This window comes from Diceros bicornis, chromosome 34 (genome assembly GCF_020826845.1).
Source record: "Diceros bicornis minor isolate mBicDic1 chromosome 34, mDicBic1.mat.cur, whole genome shotgun sequence".
NCBI lineage: Eukaryota > Metazoa > Chordata > Mammalia > Perissodactyla > Rhinocerotidae > Diceros > Diceros bicornis.
In genome coordinates this window covers 20,036,130-20,059,992 of record NC_080773.1, presented here as the reverse complement: position 1 = coordinate 20,059,992, position 23,863 = coordinate 20,036,130, and the positions used below count along the sequence as shown (strand labels likewise).

At 56.1% G+C, this 23,863-nt stretch overlaps 3 protein-coding genes across 5 annotated transcripts in view; 2 read left to right on the top strand and 1 right to left on the bottom strand.

Moving 5' to 3' along the window:
- Nucleotides 1-1,909: 1,909 nt before the first annotated feature.
- IRF2BP1 (interferon regulatory factor 2 binding protein 1) lies at nucleotides 1,910-4,719 on the top strand. Its single transcript, XM_058529620.1, has one exon. The coding sequence runs from the start codon at nucleotides 2,564-2,566 to the stop codon at nucleotides 4,313-4,315; it is 1,752 nt and encodes a 583-aa protein (XP_058385603.1). The 5' UTR covers nucleotides 1,910-2,563; the 3' UTR covers nucleotides 4,316-4,719.
- Nucleotides 4,720-12,099: 7,380 nt separating this feature from the next.
- Nucleotides 12,100-18,957, bottom strand: FOXA3 (forkhead box A3). 2 transcript variants are annotated; one of them, XM_058530987.1, is made up of 2 exons: nucleotides 18,751-18,957; nucleotides 12,100-13,861 (listed from the first exon to the last, which is right to left on the bottom strand). In XM_058530987.1, exons 1-2 carry the CDS (start codon nucleotides 18,817-18,819, stop codon nucleotides 12,881-12,883), a joined length of 1,050 nt encoding a protein of 349 aa, XP_058386970.1. In that variant the 5' UTR covers nucleotides 18,820-18,957; the 3' UTR covers nucleotides 12,100-12,880. The 2 variants fall into 2 exon arrangements, with proteins under 2 accessions (XP_058386970.1, XP_058386971.1); XM_058530988.1 differs by lacking the exon at nucleotides 18,751-18,957 and adding an exon at nucleotides 15,005-15,209.
- Nucleotides 18,958-19,807: 850 nt separating this feature from the next.
- Nucleotides 19,808-23,863, top strand: part of SYMPK (symplekin scaffold protein) — a 37,127-nt gene continuing 33,071 nt past the window's right edge. Inside the window, exons 1-3 of one of the 2 annotated variants that reach the window (XM_058529613.1) lie at nucleotides 19,808-19,882; nucleotides 23,354-23,477; nucleotides 23,632-23,697. In XM_058529613.1, the coding sequence (XP_058385596.1) occupies nucleotides 23,373-23,477; nucleotides 23,632-23,697 (171 nt within the window). In that variant the 5' untranslated portion in view covers nucleotides 19,808-19,882; nucleotides 23,354-23,372. The remainder of the gene's footprint in view (nucleotides 19,883-23,353; nucleotides 23,478-23,631; nucleotides 23,698-23,863) is intronic. The other variant, XM_058529614.1, reaches the window with a different exon arrangement.

Genomic DNA, 23,863 nt, shown 5'->3' with positions numbered 1-23,863 from the left:
CATGTTTCCCCCATAGTTTCATGAAGGCAGGAGCTGGTTCGCTTTTTGACTCCGAAACCGGCTGCAGAGCCTGTAGCAAAAGTATGTAATCACCACCACCCTGGACACATAGAACGTCAGACCTGGCTCAACCCTGGTGCTGCCCTGGCCGGCTGGGTAACCATGGGCCCCCATTTTCCTCATCTGTAAAATGGGCATCAAGATTAGGAGTCTTGACTTCTACAACTACGTTCTCTTCATCCTTCAGGTCTCAGCTCAAATATCACCTCCTCAAGAAAGCCTTTCTTGACATCTCCTCTCCCCCCGCAGTTATTAAAAAATGCAGTTGAATAATCACTTGAGTCAATTTAAATTGAACGTCAGCCTCTGACACTAGGCTGAGCCTGTGCCTCTCTCGGTCACTGGTGTGTCCTCAGCATTTCCCAACACGGAAGAGGGGTTGCATCTTTGAATTAATGGGCAGCTTGAAAACAACAGCTTCCATTTATGGCTCTCCTTTTCTGGGCCAGGCACAATGCTAAGCAGTTATATGCATGGTTGCATGTTAACCTGAGCGGCCCAATGAAAAGCAGATTCTAGTGGCCTCCATTTTTTCCTGAGAAGTTTAGGGACTTGCCCTCAACTTGTCAGGGGCCAGTCTAGTCCATCTGAAGCCCACGTCTGGCCAGAACTCGACTGCCACTAACATTTACCAGAGAATGGTACAAAGGCAATTTTAGGTGATACACTGATGGACTTGTTAATGGTTCTATAGGTAGTTTTAACTTATTTTGTAAAATTATAGCTAGTACCTAAAATCCGTGATTGTGCACATAATATTGCTTCAGATGAGGCAAAAGTAGATAGTCTTTTTCACCGGAGTCAATTTCAAGAAAAATGTTAAGAAAATAATAATACAAGTGGTAAGTAAAATTGTGAGGCTGAGACTGAAGTTTGGGTAACATAAAATCAGGGGTGCTGTGGTTACAGTGGCATGAGGGAGAGGGGGGCAGGCAGCCCCTGATTAGTTGGGAAGCCATTAATGAATGCAACGCTGGCAAGTCATTCATATATTTTTGAGCCCTTAACGCGGACCGGGCCTGGAGAGAGAAAGAGGCTGATGTGGGTTAGAACCTGGAGACCTGTCTCCTTCCCCCTCACCCCAAGCCTGCCTTGCACTGTTCCCGACGCCGGGAAGAAAAAACGGGGGGGTCCCCAAAGCCTGGTTGGGCCTATCAGGTAAGTAAGCACTCAAGGTTGGAGAAGGGTGGTCTGGAGCTTGCCCTCCCCAGAAACTACTCCCCCAACTCTTGCTCGCCATCTCTGGCTTCTTTCCCTTCCCCTAAATTAGGGAGCAGTAGAAGGGGAGGATCCCCTCAACGCCGTCCTCCAAAAACAGTCCCCAGAAATTGACGGGGGGGACGGGGGGAATCGGGAAGGCCTCCCCCCCAACCTCCCGGACAGCGGAAGTGCGTCAGCTTGTCCGCCCCGCAGAGCATTTTGGGAATTGTAGTGAAGTTGGGGGGGCGCGGAGAAGCTGCCAGTGTAACCCTTCGGAGACCAGAGCGCGCAGGCAGAGCTGGAACAATTGGAGGGCGCTCGACCACTCACTCCCTTCAGCAGATGAGGCAACTGAGGCAGAGGCCTGGCCTGGAGCCCTTCAGTCCTCTCCTTTCTCCGGCTGTTGCCGGCCCCAGTCGGAGGCTGATATCCAAGATTCTGGGGAAGACTAAGTGCCAAGTGGACAACCTCCCCCTCCCCCCCGCCAAGTTGCCAGTTTCCCGTCCCCCAACCCTGAAACCATCCAATCAGGGCCCCTCCGCCCCGCCCCAGGAGCTGCTGCCTTCCTAACCGGTCATTGGCTCACCTTTGATGGGCAGGGAACTAAGCCTCAGAGAGGGCAAGACTTGCCTAAATCTGCACGGCAAGTCGGAGCAGAAACTGGACCCAGAAGCCTGTCCACCCCCTCCGATTTCTGAGTCCGTGGTAGCTCTGACCATTCGTATCACATCCCTGCCCCCAACCCTCGTGCCCGAGCTCCTCGGAGCGCGCCGAGCTCCCGGCGGCGAGGAGTGGAAAGGGTTGCGCGGCGGAGAGGAGGCGAGCTCCCGCTCCCACGCCGCCGCCTGCCGGCCCCTTTAAGAGTCGACCCCGGCGGGACTACGTTTCCCAGAAGGCTTTGCCGGCACGTTATGTAACTTTCCCTGCGAAGCGGCCTCTGGGGCAGAAGGAGGTGGAGGCGGCGGCGGCCGTTGCAGCCGCGGCGGCGGGAGCGGCGGGAGCCCGAGGCGGCGGCGCCCGCGGCCCATCGCGGGGCCCGAGCTGTGCGCCTCGGCCCGGAGCCCGACCGGGCGGGGGCGCAGACGGGCCTCTGCCTGCCTTTCCCAGGAGGCGGGAGTGAGGAAAAAAGCTCAGGGCCCAGGGGGCGGGGAAGGGGGGCCGGGCCTGGATCGGCGGGGAGGCCGAGCCGGAGGCCCGACTGCGGCCCGCGCGGTCCCGGCGACACGAAACGAACGTCGGCGGCGCGGATCGAACGTCGGCGGCGGGTAGAACGCGGGGGCCCGGCTTCGCGCGCGCGGGGGCCATGGCGTCGGTGCAGGCGTCCCGCCGCCAGTGGTGCTACCTGTGCGACCTGCCCAAGATGCCGTGGGCCATGGTATGGGACTTCAGCGAGGCCGTGTGCCGCGGCTGCGTGAACTTCGAGGGCGCGGATCGCATCGAGCTGCTCATCGACGCCGCCCGCCAGCTCAAGCGCAGCCACGTGCTCCCCGAGGGTCGCTCTCCGGGCCCCCCGGCCCTTAAGCACCCGGCCACCAAGGACCTGGCTGCGGCCGCAGCGCAGGGGCCCCAGCTGCCGCCTCCGCAGGCCCAGCCCCAGCCGTCGGGGACAGGCGCCGGCGTCTCAGGCCAGGACCGCTATGACAGGGCCACATCGTCGGGCCGCCTGCCCCTGCCCTCTCCCGCTCTGGAGTACACTCTGGGGTCCCGCCTGGCCAATGGGCTGGGCCGCGAGGAGGTGGCCGAGGGGGCGCGAAGGGCCCTGCTTGGCTCCATGCCCGGCTTGGTGCCCCCCGGGCTGCTGGCAGCTGCAGTGTCTGGCCTGGGAAGCCGAGGCCTGACGCTGGCACCCGGCTTGAGTCCTGCGCGTCCAGCCTTCGGCTCCGATTTCGAGAAGGAGAAGCAGCAGAGGAATGCGGACTGTTTGGCAGAACTGAACGAGGCCATGCGGGGCCGGGCAGAGGAGTGGCATGGGCGCCCCAAAGCTGTCCGGGAACAGCTGCTGGCGCTGTCCGCCTGCGCCCCCTTCAATGTACGCTTCAAGAAGGATCACGGGCTGGTGGGGCGGGTGTTCGCCTTCGATGCTACTGCCCGCCCGCCAGGCTACGAGTTCGAGCTGAAGCTCTTCACCGAATATCCCTGTGGTTCTGGCAACGTGTATGCAGGAGTCCTGGCCGTGGCTCGCCAGATGTTTCATGATGCTCTGCGGGAGCCGGGCAAGGCACTGGCCTCATCAGGCTTCAAGTACCTCGAATATGAACGCCGGCACGGCTCAGGGGAATGGCGCCAGCTGGGGGAGCTGCTCACCGACGGTGTCCGCAGCTTCCGCGAGCCAGCTCCCGCGGAGGCCCTCCCCCAGCAGTACCCAGAGCCGGCCCCTGCAGCTCTCTGTGGCCCACCCCCAAGAGCCCCATCCCGGAACCTGGCACCCACACCACGGCGTCGCAAAGCATCCCCTGAGCCTGAGGGCGAGGCAGCTGGGAAGATGACCACCGAGGAGCAGCAGCAACGGCACTGGGTGGCACCCGGTGGCCCGTACTCCGCTGATACCCCGGGTGTGCCCTCACCCATCGCTGCCCTGAAGAATGTGGCGGAGGCCCTGGGCCACTCCCCCAAGGACCCTGGCGGGGGTGGGGGCCCTGTGCGTGCAGGGGGCGCCAGCCCCGCAGCCTCCTCCACAGCTCAGCCTCCAGTCCAGCATCGTCTAGTGGCCCGCAACGGTGAGGCAGAAGTCAGCCCCACAGCGGGGGCGGAAGCTGTTAGCGGGGGTGGTGGCGGCACGGGGGCGACCCCTGGGGTCCCCCTGTGCTGTACCCTATGCCGGGAGCGCCTGGAAGACACCCACTTCGTCCAGTGCCCCTCAGTGCCCGGACACAAGTTTTGCTTCCCCTGCTCACGGGAGTTCATCAAGGCGCAGGGCCCCGCTGGGGAGGTATACTGCCCCAGTGGAGACAAGTGCCCGCTGGTGGGCTCCTCCGTCCCCTGGGCCTTCATGCAGGGTGAGATTGCCACCATCCTTGCTGGAGACATCAAGGTTAAGAAAGAACGGGACCCCTAGGCCACCACTGTTATCAGTCTACTGCCCCCACCCCCTTGCCCCTCACCGCTGCTGCGGATAAATTATTCCCTCCCCCGCCCAGTCCAGTGCCGCTCCCACCTGTGTACATAACCCCTTCCTCATCCCGGTTGGGTTCCCTGGGGTAGATGCATTGAGGGTGGGGGGAGAAAGCTTGTGGCTTTTGTACGAGGGAGTGTTGGGGGTCCCTTGGCCCCTCCAGTTTCCCTCTCCCCTCCTTGGCTTGGCTTTGCTGCTGCTTGTAGTTGGGGGAGAGGTACCCCCCTCCTCCTTGAGAAGGGGCCTCCTGAAATCTCGCTCTTTATAAACGAAGCAAAAGCATTTTATTGCCCCCCTCTCCCGCCCCCCTTTCCTCCTTCAATAAACCGAAAGATGGGTTTTTTTTCCTTCTTGGTCCCTTAGTTGTGTGAGACGCTGCGCCCCCTTTGGGACCGAACTGATCCTGCAGGGGAGAGGACGTTGCGTTGTGGCCTCCAGGTGGCGCCCTTCACTCAGGCGGGCCCGCTGGCTGTTTTTACAAATGCTGGCCGCTGGGCAACTGTTCTAGCCGTCGGCCCGTTTTCCAGATGACAGAACTGAGGCTCAGAGAGGGGGTGGCTCTTGCATGGGAGCCACGGCCAAGCTCGAGAATTAGGTTTCCCTTCTGGTGCATCCCCTGTATCTGCACAGAATGTGGAGGACTCAGGGCCCACGAGGGGAGGGGAAGGCATCAAGAGGCTTTTGTGCGAGGCCTTCCGAAGGGATAGGAGTGAGTTCTTGCTGGACAGGGGGAGAATTAGGCTACATTGCTAGAGGGACTGCCCGAGGAAAGAGGAAATTTACTTGCATGGGGTACATTAACGGTGGCCTGGAAACAAGGTGACCGCTTGTCGCCTTTGAGGGTGCCCTGAACTGCTCGCGCCCACCGCGGGAGCCCAGCCTCAACGGCGGCCACCCTGGAAGACCGTGACTGGCAGAGTAAAAGGCACACCCCCCGCGGCCGCCTCTGATGTGCGCGGCCTTGTCCCGCACCTGTCCCGGTGGGCTGATCATTAACCAGGACTTCCTGCTTGCTGGCGTCACGGGGCGGGGCCAGAGCGGGCTGCGGCATAGCAAGGGTTAAGGGGAGGGGGCGGTCCCCAGAGCCCAGCCCCCATCCCTGCGGCCTGCCCCCCGCGACCCTGAAGTGGCGATTCCGGGAAGAGAGAACGCTGGGCGCAAAGGCCGGCTGATGGACAGAGACATGGGGCATGATAGTGTGTCGTGCCACCGCACGGCACTGTCATACAGCCCTGCGACCCCAGCTTGCCCCCAGGCTCAGCTAAATCTGTAAGATACTAACACCCTGGCCCATCCTTTTGGTCACCCAGCTGTCCCGCAACACATTGTGCAGACCCACGTGTTCCAACCCCCAAATATTAGGGACCCTGCTGCTTTGTCCTCCACATCTGGAGGACCCTTAGTTCTTAAACCCCCAGTTTTTGGATTGAGGGGTCCCATCCCCTCCCCCAGCCATCAGGTCTCGGGTGTTCTGTCACCCCTGGCACTGCCAACCTGGGCTCTGGGCAGGGCTGGGAAAACCACCCCTGATTAAATACACCAGGCGATAAGCCCCGGGCAAGGGAGATGCTGGATGGAGCTCCGTGCCTGGGCACCCCTCCCAGGCAATCTTGTGGCCTCCACTGACCCAGCTCTGCAGACCCAAGCGCTGGGTGGCTCCCCCTCCCCCATCCTCAGGGCTAGAGGCCTCCAGCTACCAGGGTCCTATGTCCCTATGGGGGCTAGAGAGCTGTGGAGGACACCTGGTCCTTTAAGAACAGCTGGTCGGTGGGTGGGGGGCAGGGGAGTCACCCCCAGCCTGGCCGGTGTGTATTCTAGATAGAGGCCGAGTTAACCATTAACACTGCAGTCAGCCTGACCTGTGTGGGTGTGGGGGACTGGATCAGTCCCTCTTCCCCCAGGGCCAGGGTGGGGTCAGAGTGGAGGGCTTCTGGATCTATTTGGGGATCAGTGGGTAGATGAAGTGGCTTCCAGAAAGGAGAAACAGAGATGCAGAGAGAGACACAGGGAAAGATAGGAGACAACAGAGGTGGGGAGGGAGATGTAAAGAGAGACCAGCTCACTGAAAGAAGACAGAGACCCACAGAGAGACAAGGAGAGATCGAGAGACCCTCTGAGATGAGGGAGATGAGATAGAAACAGACAGGTGTTCAGAAAAGAAAACTAATAAGAGAAATATCCAGATGGGTGAAGAGACTGAGATACACAGATGAGATGCCAACAATAGAGACATAGAAGAAGGGAGAGAGAAGAGACAGATTCAGAGAGAAAGAGAGACTGAAATCAGAAGGTGCAGGTTTGGACTAGAAAGTTAAAGACATCTTCAAACTTGAAAGTTCTATGAGAGAGAGAACAGAGCTCAGAAGAAGGGAAGGTTGGGTCTATCTTGGTCACTTGGTCCCCACGACAAGGCCTGGCTCACTCCTACTCAACCTTCAGGTCTCAGCTCTGCCGACACCTCCTCTGGGAAGCCCTCCTTGACTCCCAGGCTGCATCGGGTGCCATTTCCGGGGTCTCACAGACCCTGCACTCCCCTATCCCAGCCCTGCACATTCTGGATCATCATTGTCTGGGGACTGGACTGTGAGCCCCATAAGGGCAATGCCAGGGCTGTCTCAGTCACCACTGTGTCCCCAGCATCACGCATCACACGACTGGTTTAAAGGATGGACAGATTAATGGGCTCCTTTCCTTCAACAAGTGTTTACTCAGCATCCACTGTGTGACAAGCACTGGGGTAGGTGCTGTGGATACAGCGGGGAACAGCATTCAGCCTCTACTCTTACGGAGCTGACATCCGGGTGGGAGATACAGAGAGACCCCTAAAATATGACAGCCACAGTCCTAAGAAGAAAAATTAAACCAGGGAAAGGGGATCGAGAATGATGGACGTCCCTATTTTAAAGAGGGAGATAGGGAAGGGCTCACTGAGGAGATGACACTAAGAAGGGAGCAAGCCAGGGAAATCTGGGGAAATAGCACATGCAAAGGCCCTGAGGTGGAAGCCTGCTTGGTTTGTTCCAGGAGCAGCCAGGTGGCCAGTGTAGCTACGGCAAGGGGGAGAGTCATAAGGATGAGGTCAGAGGGATAGTAGGGCAGCACTGAGGCCCTGCAGGCCATGGTAAGGACCTTGAATTTTGTGTTAATGGCAACAGATAGCGGGTTTCAAGCACCGAGTAAAGAGATGGAGCAAATGAGACAGAAATGGCCAAGAATCAGCCGGGATGGACAGCATCTCGTTTATCTATGTGCCCAGGGCTCAACAGAGGGCCTAGCACGTATGCTTAACAACAGTGTGTGCACGACTGAAGAAGACCCACACCGACAGAGAAAAAGTCAGAATGACTTTAGATGGATGGACAGACTCCCAAGGAGAAGCCAGGTAAGGACCTGAGGACACCCAGGGACAGCAGACGCAGACAGACAGCAGCCCAGCTGAGAAGTCCCATTCCTTCCAGAGCCCTCCCCACCCGGAAAGCTTCCCTGGAGCTGGAAAAATCCCCCCGGCCCCCCTGCCCGCCTCGCCCGTGGTGTGCCCACTCACACCTCAGGCAGAGGAAGCTGGCAGGCCCCACAGGAACCTTTCTGTGTGGGGGGAGTGGAGGAGGGCAGGCGGCAGGGACGAATTGAGAGGAGTGGCGGGCGGGCAGGCAGCGGGCAGCAGCTACACAAAGGCCCCAGTGTCTGCCCCTCCTGCCCGTGGGTACAGATATAAATAATATGTACATATACCTTTATATATATACCAGCAGGCTGGGGGCCACACACTTCCCTAGGGGCCTGGGCAGGGCAGAGGTCTGCTCCTGGGGGCGCTGGGGGCTCAAAGACAAGCAGAGATAGTGGCCAAGACTGAGAGACTCAGGCCAAGAGGGACACAGTGACAGAAGGAGAGAGAGACTCACAAAGTGCGAAACAGAGACAGAAAGAACCTGGCAGAGAGAGAGCCCGAGTCAGTAACAAGTGGCAGAGAGAGTGGGCTGGTTCAAGTGAAGACAGATTAGGAAAAGAGACAAATCACACTTCGCGGAGAAAAGACAGAAGAAGTCAGAGGTAGAGGGGCAGTGACAGAATGAAGACACGGCTCATTCCAGAGAAAGGCAGAGCCACAGAGAAACCCAGGTGAGGGGAAGTAGGGACAGAAAGAAACAGAGAGACACCCAGAGAGGGATGGAGAGAGAGAAGCAGACAGACAGACAGTCAGGGCCGGGGCCAAGGCTGGATGCTGGTGACCATGGGTGGGAGGAGGGGCAGGCATGTCTCCATTTGGGGGCACCGCCTGTGGGGCTCTGGTCCAGGCCAGCTGAGGGCAGGCTGAAGCACAGGGCGCGGAGGTGAGGGAGGTGGCCCTTGGGTTCCGGATCTTGGTGTTTACCTGGGGCAGGCATTGCAAACAGGCACCCAGCCTGGCCCATGGCAGGCGGGGTGAGATGGGCTGGCCCCAGCCCTGGCACCAGGGGGCCCGACACGCCCACCTGTGGCCTGGTTGGTGAGTAACACACACGGAGACACCTGGGTAGATGGTGACACATCGGGGGATAGACACGGTGACACACAGGGACAGATATAGGCAGACCCAGAATGACAGAGACATAAACAGACCCAGAGAACCCACTGACAGAGACACACTGTAACAGACGCAGTGACAGACACACACAGTGATAGATGCTAGGACACAATGATGGGCAAACAGACAGCGAGAAAACACAAACAGTGACAGACAGAGGACAGAGATGACAACGACAGACACACAGAAGACAATGACAGAACGGTGACATACATGCAAACACAGCAACACAAACACAGCGACACCTACATAAACCCACTGACACAGAGACGAGCACACACAGCACACACTAACACACTGACCAGAGACACCTCATGGAGTAACACAAAAGCCTGCAGACACAATGACACTGACACATTGACACCAAAATGCTTGTGTGACACCAGTGACACACATTGACACGGATATGCACATACACACCGTAAACCGCCCGGGCTGCTGTCTTCTGGGGTGCATCTTCCTCCTCCTGCAGCAGCTGTGATGGGCCGTGGGGGTGACTGTGTTGCTGTCACCCCCTCATGCTCTAGAACAGCCCCGTGGGTAAGGGCGCTGACTCTGGGCCAGACTGCCTGGGTTCAAGTCCTAGCTCCCCACTCGCTATCTGTGTGACCTTGGGCAAGCCGCTTCACCTCCTCGTGCCTCAGTTTCACCAACAATAAAATGGGGGGTGGGAAGGATTGGGTCAATGAATTCTGTGAGGTGCTCACGCCATGGGGCCACATGGTAAGCCCTGGGAGCCATGATTATTATCCTGTTCAGCAGCAGCAGCATCTCACGCCTTCCCGTGCAGCTGGGACCCTGACCCGGCCCTCAGTTTCCCCACCCGTCGGTCCGTCCCTTGCACCATGTCACCTCGGGCCCACAGGCTGTGTCCAGGTCCATCAGTCTCAGCCCAGGCCTTTCTGTGTCCCCATGGCTACCCCTCCATCCCTGATCCCTGGCGTCCTCTTGTCTGTCCATGCGTCCCACGTCTGACCGTGGTACTTTTCCACGCTGGACATCAGCCTGCTGTCCCTGGGGTGGGGGTCACACCTGCCCACGCCAGCCGAGCTGGTGGCCACCAGACACCCTGATGGATGGCCCCACCCTCCCCCAGGACCCTACAACAACACCCCACCCCTCCGGCCACCTGAGGTCCCCACTGGGGCGGCCTGAGGCCCGAGCCTGGGGACAGGAAGCCCCAGGCCTGGCCGCCCTGAAAGCCTCTTTCAGCCTGGGCCTCCTCCCGCCACCGCCGACTCCTCCTGCGGAATAATATTTGGGCTGTTGGCCGGGGGGCGGGGGCCAGATCCGGAGGCCGCCTGGGAGAAGCCAGAAACCGCAGGGCTTCCTGCCTCGGGCCGGCCGACTCCGGGAGAGACCCCCAGGCCCGAGGGAGGGGGGCGGGTGCCCGGGGAGACTGAGGGCCTTTCTCTCGGCCCCAGTTGTTTTTTCCAGGAACCAGAAGGAATTCCCCGGCCTGCCCAGGACAGCGAGGCTGGTGGGACGGCTGACGGGGAGCCAGCACGGCAGGGGGCGGGGGGTGACACGCAGCCGGCAGGGCGGGCACAGCGACAGAAATAGAGGGCCGGCCTGCGAGGTGGCAGGTAGAGACGGAAACTCGGGGAGCTGGGAGAGGGCTACCAGAGAGAGAGGAGAAGGGCCAGAGATCCAAGGAAGGAGTGGGGGAAGGCAGACCCCAGGAGAGGAAGAGTCAGAGTCCCCAAGAGGAGAGGCCCAGAGAGAGGGAGGGACGCGGAGTCAGAGCAATGGAGAGAATGAGACAGAAAGCACCAGGCAGACCCTATGAGAGACAGACGTACAGAGGATGAGCAAACACATTCAAAAAAGCCAGGAAACAAAGGCACAAAGAGAGGGTTAGGGACAGAGTGACAAAGAGAGAGATGACACTACGAGACAGAAAGACGGACACACACAGAAACTGGGAGAGACACACACACACACAGGTGGATAAACAGCCTTCAGTCTTTGAATGAAGGAATGAAGGAATGAATGAGTGGCTAGAGAGCCAACGACCAAGAAACACAAATGGAAAATAAGGAAAAGATCAGACAACCCTGCCCGCCTGCTCCAGCCTGGCTGAATGCCTTGGCCCAGTCCCTTCCCATTCTGGGCCTCAGTTTCTACTCTGTGAAATGAGCGGCGTGAAGTACCCAGTTGTGTTTCTGAGAGAGCCATGTCCTCAGAACATCTGAGCGACAGACATCAGATCCAGAGACTAGGCACAGAGACACCCAAACCCAGTGGCCGAAGGGGGACCCAGCTCCTTCCCCACACACCCACCTGCAAAAATGACGGACACACACCAGGGCCAGCAGACTCCCCGCACAACAGTGACAGGCACACAGCAAAGACAGGCGTAATGCGCAAACACGGACATACTTTCTCTTAGACGCTGACTCACAGAGATACACATGAAACACACAGTAACAGGCAGACCCGCAACACTGATGTAGTCACATGCAGACCCTTTGAGGCAGGGGGTGTGCAGACAAACTGTTACAGAGACACACATCTAAGAGTGTGAGACCCAGAGGGCCCCAGGGATAGGTGGACAAAGAGAACCACACACTCACAACAATAAATACACATGCACGAATCTGATACCCCTAGACACCCACAGTGAGCACACACCCAGAGATGAACAGATGCACAAACCCACACAATTGAGGGATACAAACAATAGATAATAACACCCTGAGGCAGACCACAGGGACCTCAATAGGCAGGGTGATATCCTGTGACCCACAGAGGCGCACGCGCACACTCACAGATAAGACCAACACACAGTCTCCTTCAATTAACACCTAGTTTGTCCCTTCTCCTCCTCCCTAGCTTAACCAAAACTTGAGCAGCCTCTGGGCTCCCTGAGCCTCAGAGCTAGAGGTGTGTGTCTAGGGAGTGGGGGTGGGGAGATGGCCTTGGTCACTGCAGAGCCACCTCCCCCTGCTGCCCTGGCCCCACCGCTGCGGGGGCTGCTATCTGTGAGCAAACTGTCCTTGGGATCACGGACAGCAAAGAGCCAAAGGTTAGGTCGATGCCTCCCCTAAGCCCTCCCCTAGGGCAGCCAGCTCTTGGGGGCAGGAAGGAGAGGGGACAGGGAACAGCAATTCAGGTGTTCAAGCCCCACAGGGCCCACCGGCCAAGGAAAAGAGACATTCAGTAAGAGGCAGAATTGGTGCCTTTAATGGTCAAACACAGCCAGTATCCCACTTCCCAGGCAAGAACCAGACTTCAGTAGAAATTCCCCACACCCTAACCAGTCCTTTCTGGCTTCTCCTGGACCAAACGGGGTAATGGGCTCCAGACAAAACCAAGGAGGATTCTCATCTCCATCCCTCACTCAAATCACACCAAAGAGACAGTAACGATATGGCCAACACAGGGGCTGTAGTGGCCGTCACAGTGCACAATGGTACACTGGTTATGTCAGCCAGCCAAGATGGTGGCCATCGTAGCACTCAGTGGGCCAAAAAAGAGGTTATGCAAGGTGGTGGCCAACTTGACACCTTCTATGCCAAGAAGTCCACCAAAAAAGAAATGATCACAGCACCCAATGGGCCAAAGAAGATGTAATTGAAATGGTATCACCATCACACTCAAAGGGTCAGCCAAGAGAATGTCCATCACAGTGCCCAAAGGGCCAACCAAGATGTCATCCCAGATGGTGGCCATCAGAGCACCCAATGGATCAACCAATAACATCGATCAACATGGCAGTCTTCGCAGTACCCAGTGGGCCCACCAAGATGTCAATGGCAGTTATCACAGTACCCAATGGATCGACACGACGCCCACAGAGACGGCAGTCACCACAGTAGGTAATAGACCAACCTAGATGTTAACTGATGGGACAAGCAAAGTGTCACCAGAAGGATCAGGCCCCAAGAGCCTGATGGTGTGAGCTGCAGCCATACCCCACCCACCATGCTCCCACCCCCCTGCTAGGACGCATTAAGCAGAGAGCGGGAATAGAGGCCCTGGTAGTAGACTCCAGGCTCCCCACCCTCTGCCCCGTAGCCCCCAAACCCCACGTCCAGTTTGGGAGGCGCCGGTGTCTGTTCCGACATCAGGTTGTTGATGGAGAAAGGGTGGTTGAAGTTGTAAGGCGCATCCAGCTTCAGCTCCCCTGGGAGCTCCAGGCCAGTGAAATAGGGGGCGGAGGAAGGGGGCGAGCCACAGTCCAGAGCCCCCACATCTTCCCCACCCTGGGCCTCAGGCTCGGGGGCTGGAGGCTGGGGGGGAGAGGTGACCGTGGCAGCAGGCGTGGTGGTTGAGGCGGCAGACCCCGCCGCACCATTCCTGGAGGTGGAGGTCCCGCCACCCCCTTTCTTCACCTTCTCCTCCAGCTTGAATCGCTTCTGGCGGCGCAGGTAGCAGCCATTCTCAAACATGTTACCTGAGCTGGGGTGCAAGGCCCAGTAGGAGCCCTTGCCCGGCTTGTCTGGGGAGCGCGCCACCTTGACGAAGCAGTCGTTGAAAGACAGCGAGTGGCGGATGGAATTCTGCCAGCGCTGCTGGTTCTCCCGGTAGTAGGGGAAGAGGTCCATGATCCACTGGTAGATCTCGCTCAGGGTCAGCATCTTGCCCGGCGCCTGCTGGATGGCCATGGTGATGAGCGAGATGTAGGAATATGGCGGCTTGGCATGTGCCAGGGGCCGCCGGTACCCTTTCGGCATCTCCTTCCCATGCGCCAGCCCCGGTCCCGGGCCCCCGTACCCTGAGCTGCTTCCTCCACCACTGCTGGCACCCAGGCCCGGGAAGGTGGGCCCCAGGGGTGTGGCAGGGGCTGGGGGCGCTAGGGGTCCTGAGGGCAGTGGGGAGGCAGGGAGCCCCCCAGGAGGGTAGGGAGAGCTCAGAGGGTTCAAGGTCATGTAGGAGTTGAGGGGGGCCATGGTGGGCACTGGGGTCACCGGAGAGAAGACCTGCAGGGAGAGAAAGAGAGATGGGGGCGGTCAGTGAGTCTCCATTCTGCTGGTCAACAAAGGGTTGCTGGACCCACGGCATGTCCTTCTGTCTGTCTGTCTGTCCTCCCTTGTCTATGAGACGGTGCTATCCTTACCTCTCTCTGTAGATAGCTGTCTCTTTAAGTCTCTCTCTTCCCCCTCCTCATGTACCCCCTCCCTGACCCCATCCCCACCCCCCGACGCTCCCATATACTGGAGCTCACACTTTCAGCGGTTCTCAAAGTGTGGTCCAGGACACTCTGGGGAGTCTCCAAGGCCCTTTTAGGGTATCATGAGGCGAAAATTATTTTCATAATCATGCTAAGATATTATTGGCCTTTTTCACTCTCTTTCTGAGTGTACAGTGGAGTTTTCCAGAGGCCCCAGGGACATGTGACAGTGCAACAGACAGAATGTAGCAGGAGCTACAAGAAGCCAGCTGTCTTCCACTGAACCAGACACTAAGGAGATTTGCAAAAATGTAACAGTGCCACTCCTCTCACTAAATGTTTTGAAATATAATTATTTTAATAAAAATACATGATTTATACTAACAAATTGTTGCTATTTTAAAATGAATTAATACATATTTTTTAAATTTCTCAGCTTTAATTTCTAATGTAACTATTGATAGACATAACCCACATCAACGAAAACCATGTGGGGTCCTCAATAATTTTTTGAGTGTAAAGAGATCCTGAGACCAAAAAAAAAAAAAAAAAAATTGAGACGACCTGATTTACCTAATAATCTAATCTATATGTGTAGCTTTCTATGAATCTTTTAGGTTATAAAATTATAGTTTTTATAGGTCGAAAATGTTTGAATATCAGAAATCACGTTTCAACCTAATATATATCATCTATTTGGTATATATCATCCAATCTAAGATATCACTTAAGCTGCAGTATTATTTTAAGTATCAATGAGAATGGAAAAAAAACTGTCAATTATAATCGCTAGACACCATTGACTCTAAAACCCATTCCATTTTCAGAAAGTTCAAATGGGGAAAAAACTTGCGTCTTAGCTCAATGAAATATGATAGACATTGCTATGGCTCTCTAAATAACCCTCTATATACTCTTGCACCCATTCAACAAATATTTATTGGCCACCTACTCTGTGCCAGGCACTGCTCCAAGCACTTCACAGGAAGTCTCCTTTCAGCCTTACAACGGCGCTGGGGGGAGACGGGATTATGACGCCCATTTTACAGATGAGCAAGCTGAGGCCCAGAGAGGTTGTCTGGGGTCACACAGCAAGGAAGGGGCAGAACCGGGATTCTGAATCCAGGCAGTCTGGCTCCAGATCCGTGTTCTGGATTATGCTATACAAGCAGGAACCAAGACGGACTGCAACATCTGTCCCCATGGAGATGATAGTCCAGTGGGAAATGAACAAGATAAGCAAGGGAAAATATGATGCGTGGTGGACGGTGATTTCTCTCTTTCTGTGTGTATCTACCCCTTTCATCCACCGTCTTCCATCCTCTCTCCCTCAATGCTCCATCTGCCTGGCTGCCCTGCTCCCTCCCTCCCCCTGCCCCCCCCCCCCCCCCCCCGCCCCGGGGTCTCCCAGCACTGGGGTTGCTGCTGTAGCTCCGGCGGGAGCCACCTTTGCTATGAGTCCATGGGTCCCTGTCTTGTCCCCTGTCACGTAAGTGTCTGCAGGTCCCAAGGTCCAGAGAGAAAAGGGAATTACCAGGGTCACTCACGAAGTCAGGGACAGGTGGCAACCAACCTAGGTCTGAGTTCCAATCAGAAACTCTCCCCTCTTTCTTTACGTGTCTCCAGGTAGCTCTTTTCTCCCATGTCTCTTTGAATCTCCCTGTTGGCTCTGTGTGTCTCTGTCCATCTTTCTCCCTGCCTCAGTACGTCTACACCCCTCCCTCTCCCACTCCCCATGTCCATTTCCCCAACCCCCCGCTGCCCCACTGTCTTTGCCTTTCCCACTCTCTTTCTCCTCTCCATGCTCCCTCCCTTTATATCTCCCTCTCCTCCCTGCTGTCTCCCCCTGTCTCTCCCTCATCTCTCCCCCTTCTGCCTTTCTCTCTTTGTGACTCTCCCCAACCCCATCTCTCTCCCCTGTCCTCTCCCCTCCCAACCTGTCTCTCCCATCTCTGTCTCCCTCCCTTGGCACTATCTTTCCCTCTGTCTCTCTCTACCCCACTCCTCTCCCACCTCCCATCTCTCTTTCTCCTTCAGCTCATCCTTGTATCTAGCTGTCTCCTTCCCTCAGCACCACCATCTCACCAGAAGTCTCACATGGAAATTGGAGCCCCAGCTACTCCCCTGCCCGCATGCACCGGTCTCCCCCGGGGTTGGCTGGTTCTGCCCCCTCCCCAGAATATGGAAAGAGGGTCCTTCAGAGATGAGAGGAGAAGGTGATGGACTCAGATGGTGATGGACCCCACTTCTCCAGCTCAGTCAGACTCTCTTGTATCACAGAGGAGGACAGACTGGGACCCCAGGGCCCTCCTTTTCTGGCTCCCCACCCACCCGGAAGTCCTCCTTGAGGTCTGACCTCAAGCACTCCAGCTGCCCTAATCCACCCTAGGCTTTCCCACGCCCCGGGGCTGGGATGAACCCCCAGTGTCCGGGTGTGAGCCGGATCTCCCCCGCCAGGGTGGGGTGAGATGGGGGAAGCCCTCAGGGGACCTGCACCCCCACCCCAGGAGGCTGGAATTTCTCCCCTTTCATTTCCTTATTGTCTCTGGAGGAGGGTGTGACAGGGAGCAGAGGGAGGCAGTGTGAAGCCAGAAGCCTAGTTTCTAGTCCCAGTCCCAGCCCAGGACCTCAAGCAGCCCCCAACACTCTAAGAGGCTTCAGACTTTCCATCTCTAAAATGTGGGAGCAGTTGAACCAGCTGATCTGTGAGATCCAGAGGCCAATGGGGTCACCCCAGGGTGATAACTTCCCAATTTCCTTCCAGACAGAGAGCCAGCCTGCGGGGGTCAACATCATCCTAGCAGGAGGGTGTGGTGGGCAAGAAGCAGTTTAGGGGCCCTCTCAGTTTTCTGTTGCTGAGTGAGCCCAGATGTTTCTCTTCCCATTGGTCTGACCCAAGGGGAGGAGATGGCTCGGCTGATGAGAAAGCTGGGGAGACCCTCAGACGGTATTTCCATTTCCAGCCCCCCATATGCTGACTCTTCCAAAATATGCCCCCAAATGCTGATCATCTCTAGACTGTCCCTCCATTTCTGACACAATTTCCACACCAATTGTCCCCTAAACTTCAGACTGTGCCCCAAATAATGACTTCTCCATCCTAGACCCCCACAATCTACTTCTGAAGATGTGCCTCCAAAACAGATTTGTGGTTGGTTCCCTTAAATCATGTCCCCAGAGTCTGAACTCTCTGGGGGTAAACCCAGTGGGATCCCCCACTACCTAAGAGCCTCCACGTCCAAGCTGGTCTCTGCCTTCCCCACCAAACAACTGACACCTCCAGCCGCCCCACCTCCACCTCTCAACAGTCCCAATCCCTTCCCTGGCCAGCCTGCCCCACCCCACGTGCACCTCACACCTCTGCAGCCCCAGGACTGGCCCCTCCTGGGCACCTTGCCAAGTTCTGAAGGCCTGGGGATCCAGGAGTCCCACCCTACAGCTTCAAACCCCAGACCCAGGACTCAGGCACACTGGGGCCCCTGTAACTTCCAGATCTCAGTCTCCTTGGAGAACTCAACCATTCCAGCCCCACACCCCCACTGAAGCCCGCAGTCTCCTTCCAGGTTAGGAACCCAAGTGTCCAGACCCCCATAAGCCTCTGACTAGGACTCTGCCCCTCTCTCCACTTCGCAATGTTGACTATGGAGACAGTGAGCTAAGGAGAAGGAGTCCTTGCAGTAAGAGGAATGGGAGTTAGACTTAGAGAAGGACTTGCTGTTTGCTGAAGTGAGGGGACTAAGATATACTCCCGCCCCCTTACTCCAGGGTGGCCTTGTCTGAGATGAGACTGCTGAGGACATTAGCAATTACTGGAGATTGCTGGAAGGAGGGGGGTAGGTGCGAAATCTGAAACCCTCCAGCCTCCAACAAGTAGAATTCCTGCTGAGGGTCTCTAATAACCATTAAACCACTGAAGTTCAGTTGGGAGGGGTGAGGGTCCTAAGTAGCCATGGGGGGAAATGGAGATTGATCCCTCTCTGGCCAGTGCTATTGCTCACATCTCCTGCTCTCAGGTTCGCAATTCTGACCCCACTTGGGCCCCTACCTATGTGAACCCCAAACCAACCCACCTGTTATTTCAGACTCCCCAAGGCAAGCTTCTTCTCTGAGCATCCCCATCTCTTATCCCCGAGCACCAACCTCAATTTCTGAACTTATCTTAGATTGCTACCCGGATCCTTAGCCCTGAACCCTAATTCTGATTTCTACCTCAGAACCCCCACCTTTAACACTATATTCTAACCCTGAGCTCCCAAGTCAGACTTCCCTTAATGGTGACCTCTCTCTCCTATCTCTTAGTTCCCGTCTTTCCCCCCAATTTTGAATCCCATTTCCTAATCCTCCAGCTCTGTCCCCTGTCCTGGAGCTCTGATTCCTATCTTTGATTTGTTCATTTTAATTCCTTGGATTTTAGGTCCCTAACACCCAACCCTGACGTTTAAGCTCTGACATGACCGTTGCCTAAATTTTCCTGACTCCCATTTAAGCCCTCACGCGGACTAGCCTACCTAAACCGCGCTCGCGTGCCTTGTCCCCCGTCCCTGACTCCTACACCTGGTCTTCGTGTCTCTAGTTCCTCCGCTCCTAAACTCTAGTTGGGGCCCCCATTTGAGCCCACACCGCGGTCCTTGCCCCCACATAAGCCCGCACCCCGATTCCTGCCCCCCATTTCCCGCTCAGCCATCCCCGAGGACACACCTCGCCCGCCTCCGGGTAGTAGCTCCATTCGGCCAGGTCATGGGCCTCCATCTTCACCGAGCCCAGCATCCCCCGGGCCTGCGCCCCCCCCCGCCCCCGCTCCGGCCCGGGGGGACCGAACGCTTCGGATCTCTCAGCCGGCACGGCCCGAGTTCTGACCGGGGCACGCCCGTCTGACCGCCCGGGGTCCCAGCCGTCCCGGGCTCCGCGGGAGGCGGCCACGCTTTATAGCCGGGACACCCCCCCGCCCTCACCCGCCCCGGGCTCCCCTCCCGCCTCCCCGAGGGCGGCGCGCTCGGACTGGGGCGCCCCCTGCGGGATTGCGAAGAGATAGACCTCAGGCGTCGGGAGCCGCAGCCCAGGGACGCGAGAGCCGGAGATGGCAGAAGAGTGAGGGAGCTACTGGTGGGAGACACTACTGATGCTAAGGGCCCCGAGGGCAGAACTCTGGGGCCCTTCTACCCCAGGGGGTTTCATCATCTCGACAGGAGAAGCGAATAGCCAGAGCGCGGCATGACCGCCGCGGAGGAAAGGGGGCTCAGAGCGCAGTGCACTCCAGGGATCCGGATATGCCAGTATAAGGACCAGTAAGAGACCCTCGAAACCATATTCTCATTGATCGCACTGGAAGACTGAAGCTTCCGACAGCTAGAAATGCTCCAGACTGTGTAAATGGTCAGGACCAAAGGTGGATGGGATCGGGGCCTCTGCTCAGATCCCAGTGGGGCAACAGACCACCTCCAAGACCTAGGAGCTTCGCCGCCCGAACTCGCCACTCCCTCTAACGCCAGCCGTCCAGGGACTGAGAACCTCTGTGAACTCCATTTCCCAGAAGCCTCTAGCTCCCTTTCCGTCCCGCGCCTCCGCCAAGGGACTACATTTCCCAGAAGGGATGGCGTCAGGAGGCCGGAAATGAAGAGCCGCCCGGGAGTAGTCTGGGGGAGGGCGGAAAGCCACTCGAGAGGCGTGAGGGAGGGGCGGGGTCGGGCCGCGGTGTGGACTGCATTTCCCGGCGACCCTTGTGTGTGCGGCGCGTGCGCAGTGTCACGGCGGCGAACGGAAGATGGCGGCGGCGGCGTCTGTGAAGAGGCGCTGCTGAGGGGGCGCGAGGGGTACGGAGGCCGGAGCTGCGGTGAGCGGGGGGGCGGCGTGGGGGCCCGGCGACGAAAGGAAGAGGGACCCTGAAGCGGCAGGGGCGCCGGTCGGGGGTTGGGGGCGCTGTGAAGAGGGGAGCAGTGACGTTCGGGACCTCACTGTCTTCCCCTGCTCAGGACCCTCCCGTGGCTGCCCAGTGGCCTCAGGCAAAGTTCCAACGTGGCCCCCGAGGCGCGTCCGCCCCGCCGGCCTCGACTCTGCCTCTTTGCTCCTTCCCCACTTCGCACAGCTGCACTGGCCTTCCGGTTCCTCAAACTCGCCTTGCGCCTTCCCGCCTCAGCCTTTTGCACACGCTGTCTCCCTTTTACCCATTCCGCCTGGCTGACTCCCATTCATCTCTCGGGTCTTGGCACCGACGTCACTTCCTCTGCGAGGCCCTCCTTTCCCGCCCTCCGTCCCGAAATCCGCAGGCTGAACGCTCTCATAGGTCCCTGTTCCTCTCCTTCATGTCACGTGTGGTCTGGTTTGTTATTGGACCTGTATTGGTGCGGCTGTTTGATCGTGTCTGTGACCGTGAGCTCCACGGGGGCAGGGACTGGGTGGGTGCTGGTCACACCGAAGACACCCAGTTAGTGTTCGTTGAATGAATGAAAGATCCTCCTGGGGCCGCTCTGTGTAAAAGAGGGAGTCGTCATACTCCCAGGTGGGAGTGGGGGAGTGGTACTCCATAAGGAGTGCACGGGAGAGAAAGGAAACAATCATGTTGCTGATAGCAAACGACTGCAGACTCCTCGAATGTTCTTTAATAGAGACACTGGCAGGAAGAAACTGATGACATGCACATAATAAAGTAAAATATAAATAAAATGAGAGAGGAGGGAAAAAGGAATGAGGAAAATCTCTATACACTGATATAGAGAGTGGGCTCCAGCATATATTAAGTGAAAACAAATGAAATGGAAGACAGTGTTTATTCTGTGCTGCCTTTTTACAAAAAAAAAAAGGAAAGTATGTGTATGTTTAAAAAGAATAAAAGGATAAGCCAAAAAGTGGAAGAGGAAGGACAGAGAGTAAAACATTTTGGTGGATCTCAAAGTATTATCATCATGAAAAGAGTGGAAAGTTTCGTCGTGAAAGCTTCATTCTGTTCTGATGGGGGACAGCAGTATGCTGGTGTCGGGTGGATGTGCCCCTTGGCTTCCATGAACAGACCTGGGGTGGAGAAGCACTTCCTTTCAGAGAGGCGTACAGCAGAGTGTTGAAGAGGATAGATTCTGCGCCCATAGTGCTGGTCTGCATCTTACAATCTATGAGCCTTCGGTCAAGTGACTTTACCTCCCTGGCCTTCAAATTTCTTTGTCTGTTAAATGGAGGTTAAAAATAGTACCTGCCTCCAGCCAGCCCCAATGGCCTAGTGGTTAAGTTTGGTGCCCTCTGTGTTGGCAGCCCAGGTTCAGTTCCGGGCGTGGACCTACACTGCTCTGTCAGCAGCTATGCTGTGCTGGTGGCCCACATGCTGAAAAATAGAGGAAGATTGGCACAGATGTTAGCTCAGGGCGAATCTTCCTCAACAACAACAACAAAAAATAGTACCTGCCTCAAAGAGTCGGTGTTGGGGAGGGAGAGGAAATTGAAATTTGAAGTAGGGTCATCAGGGAATACCTCTCTGCTGGGATATTTGAGTTGAGACCTGAAGGAAATGCGGAAGGAGGGAGCTGTGCCAGTATCTGGGGCGAGGAGTATTCCAGGCAGAAGGAAGAGAAGGACAAAGGCTTTGAGGAGTGGGCATGCTTGGCATGTTCAGGGGACAAGAAGGAGGCCAGAGTGGCTGGAGCAGAGAAAGCTGGGAAGGAAATGAGGGCAGAGGTAAAAGGGGCCAGATCATATAAGGTCTTGTAGGCTTATAGTGGGGACATTGGTTTTGACCCTAAGCAAGATGTGGGGGTGAGTGGCAGCAGGGAGACTAGGAAGGAGGCTGTTGGATAGTCATTCATTCAGCAGACATCTGGTGAGTAACTCTTGTATACATTACATCATGGTCCTTTTGAAAGATGCATCTTCTTACCCTCCTCAAATTATTGTTAACAGTTTGTGCAGTATCCTTCAGATCTTTTCTGTGTACATAAAAATAGTAGCTATACTTACCTCACGTTCCTAACTCATCTACCCCTCAGAAGAGTCCTGGGATGGAAAGACTGTTCCTATCTCTTTTACAGAAGAGGAAACTGAGACCCCACTGTTTCTTGCCTTAGGTCATTCTGCGTATACTACACAAACTTGACAAAATTGCATATATTTTTCTGTGGTGCAGCAGGCTGTCGGGACATCTTTTTATGATGATAATACATTGAGATCCACCAAACTTTTTTTTACCCTTTCCTCCCATTTCTGCCTTTTGGTTTATCCTTTCAGTTCTTTTCTTTTTTTAACATGTATACATATTTCCGTTTCTTTTGCAAAAAAGGAGAATACAGAAAACGTCTTCCACTTTGCTTGTTTTCACTTAATATTTGCTGGAGCCCACTGTTTATCAGTGTGGAGAGATCTTCCTCATTCTTTTTTCCCCCCTCCCTCATTCCTTTTTACAGTCGCATGGTATTTTATTATGTGGATATATCATGGTTTTCCAACCAATCTCCCTATTTAAGAACATTTGGGTTCTGATAGTCTTTTGCTATTAGGAATAGTGCTGTAGTTGATAGCCTTCTTATTTCATAATTTTGCCAGTGTGGCTTTGGGACAGATGCCCAGAAGTCTCCCCCCTCCTTTTTAAAAACAACTCCGTGGGCCGGCCCCGTGGCTTAGCGGTTAAGTGCACGCGCTCCAAGTGCACGCGCTCCGCTGCTGGCAGCCCGGGTTCGGATCCCGGGCGCGCACCGCTTCTCCGGCCATGCTGGGGCTGCGTCCCACATACAGCAACTGGAAGGATATGCAGCTGTGACATACAACTATCTACTGCGGCTTTGGGGGGAAAAAATAAATAAATAAAATCTTTAAAAAAAAAAAAAAACAACTCCATAATATTCCAGAAAATGGCTGAAACATAACTTACTTAACTAGGCCTTTTCTGACATATTGAGTAGTTACTGTGTGCAGGACTTTGACTGGTGTTGCTCAGAGCTTTGCTTTATAAAAGCTTGCTCTGGTGTCAGTCCAGAGTGCAGCCCAGATGGAGAGACAGGAAGCTCTGAGACCAGGGAGTTGGCTGCTGTGTGTTCATTTGTTCAGTCATTCAGCAGATGTGTGTGGTCAGCCCGTTATGTGTAAAGTTCTGGAAGTGCGGCTTGGTGCTCCACGAGGTACTGCCTTTGACCCGGGAGACATTAGTCTCCCCCAGATTTACAACCCTCATGTACACATACAGTCTGAGACACACCATGCGAGGGTGTGCTTCAGAAGACCAGCAGGGACAGGACAGGCTGGAAAGGAGGGTTGAGCCCTTTGCAATGGTGGGGTGAAGGTCCAGCCCATCACAGGGGCCCAAAGCTTGATCTCTCCTCTTCTCCAGGGACTACCCAACGGCAGCCATGGCGGGCAGCAGTGGGGACAGCGTCACTCGCCGGAGTGTGGCATCACAGTTTTTCACACAAGAGGAGGGGCCTGGCATCGATGGCATGACCACCTCAGAGAGAGTGAGCGTGAAGAGAAGGGCTTGGAGTGGGGAGGCACAGCCCCTGTCTTTGGGCAATGCCCCCCCCACCCCCACCCCCGGTGTCAGAGCACAGGAAGTATGAAGGGGCTGGGCTGGCAAGGCTTGCACCATCATCTGCCTCTTCCTCCTTCCAGGTGGTGGATCTCCTGAACCAGGCAGCGCTGATCACCAATGATTCAAAGATCACAGTGCTCAAACAGGTGAGGAGACAGGGTGATGCTGGGCTCAGCAGGGCAAGGGGAGGGGGGATGGAAATCTGAGAAAGAAGACATGGTAACAACACTAGTGTCCACATTTAAGCACTTAGGATATGCCAGCGTAGTGCAGTGCAGCACAGGCATGCTCTCATTTAATTTTCACAGAATC

Coding starts and splice junctions, on each gene's coding strand:
- IRF2BP1 (XM_058529620.1), top strand. CDS start 2,564: ATGGCGTCGGTGCAGGCGTCCCGCCGCCAGTGGTGCTACCTGTGCGAC.
- FOXA3 (XM_058530987.1), bottom strand. CDS start 18,819: ATGCTGGGCTCGGTGAAGATGGAGGCCCATGACCTGGCCGAATGGAGC. Junction 13,862..18,750: donor ACTACCCGGAGGCGGGCGAG/GTGTGTCCTCGG, acceptor CTCTCCCTGCAG/GTCTTCTCTCCGGTGACCCC.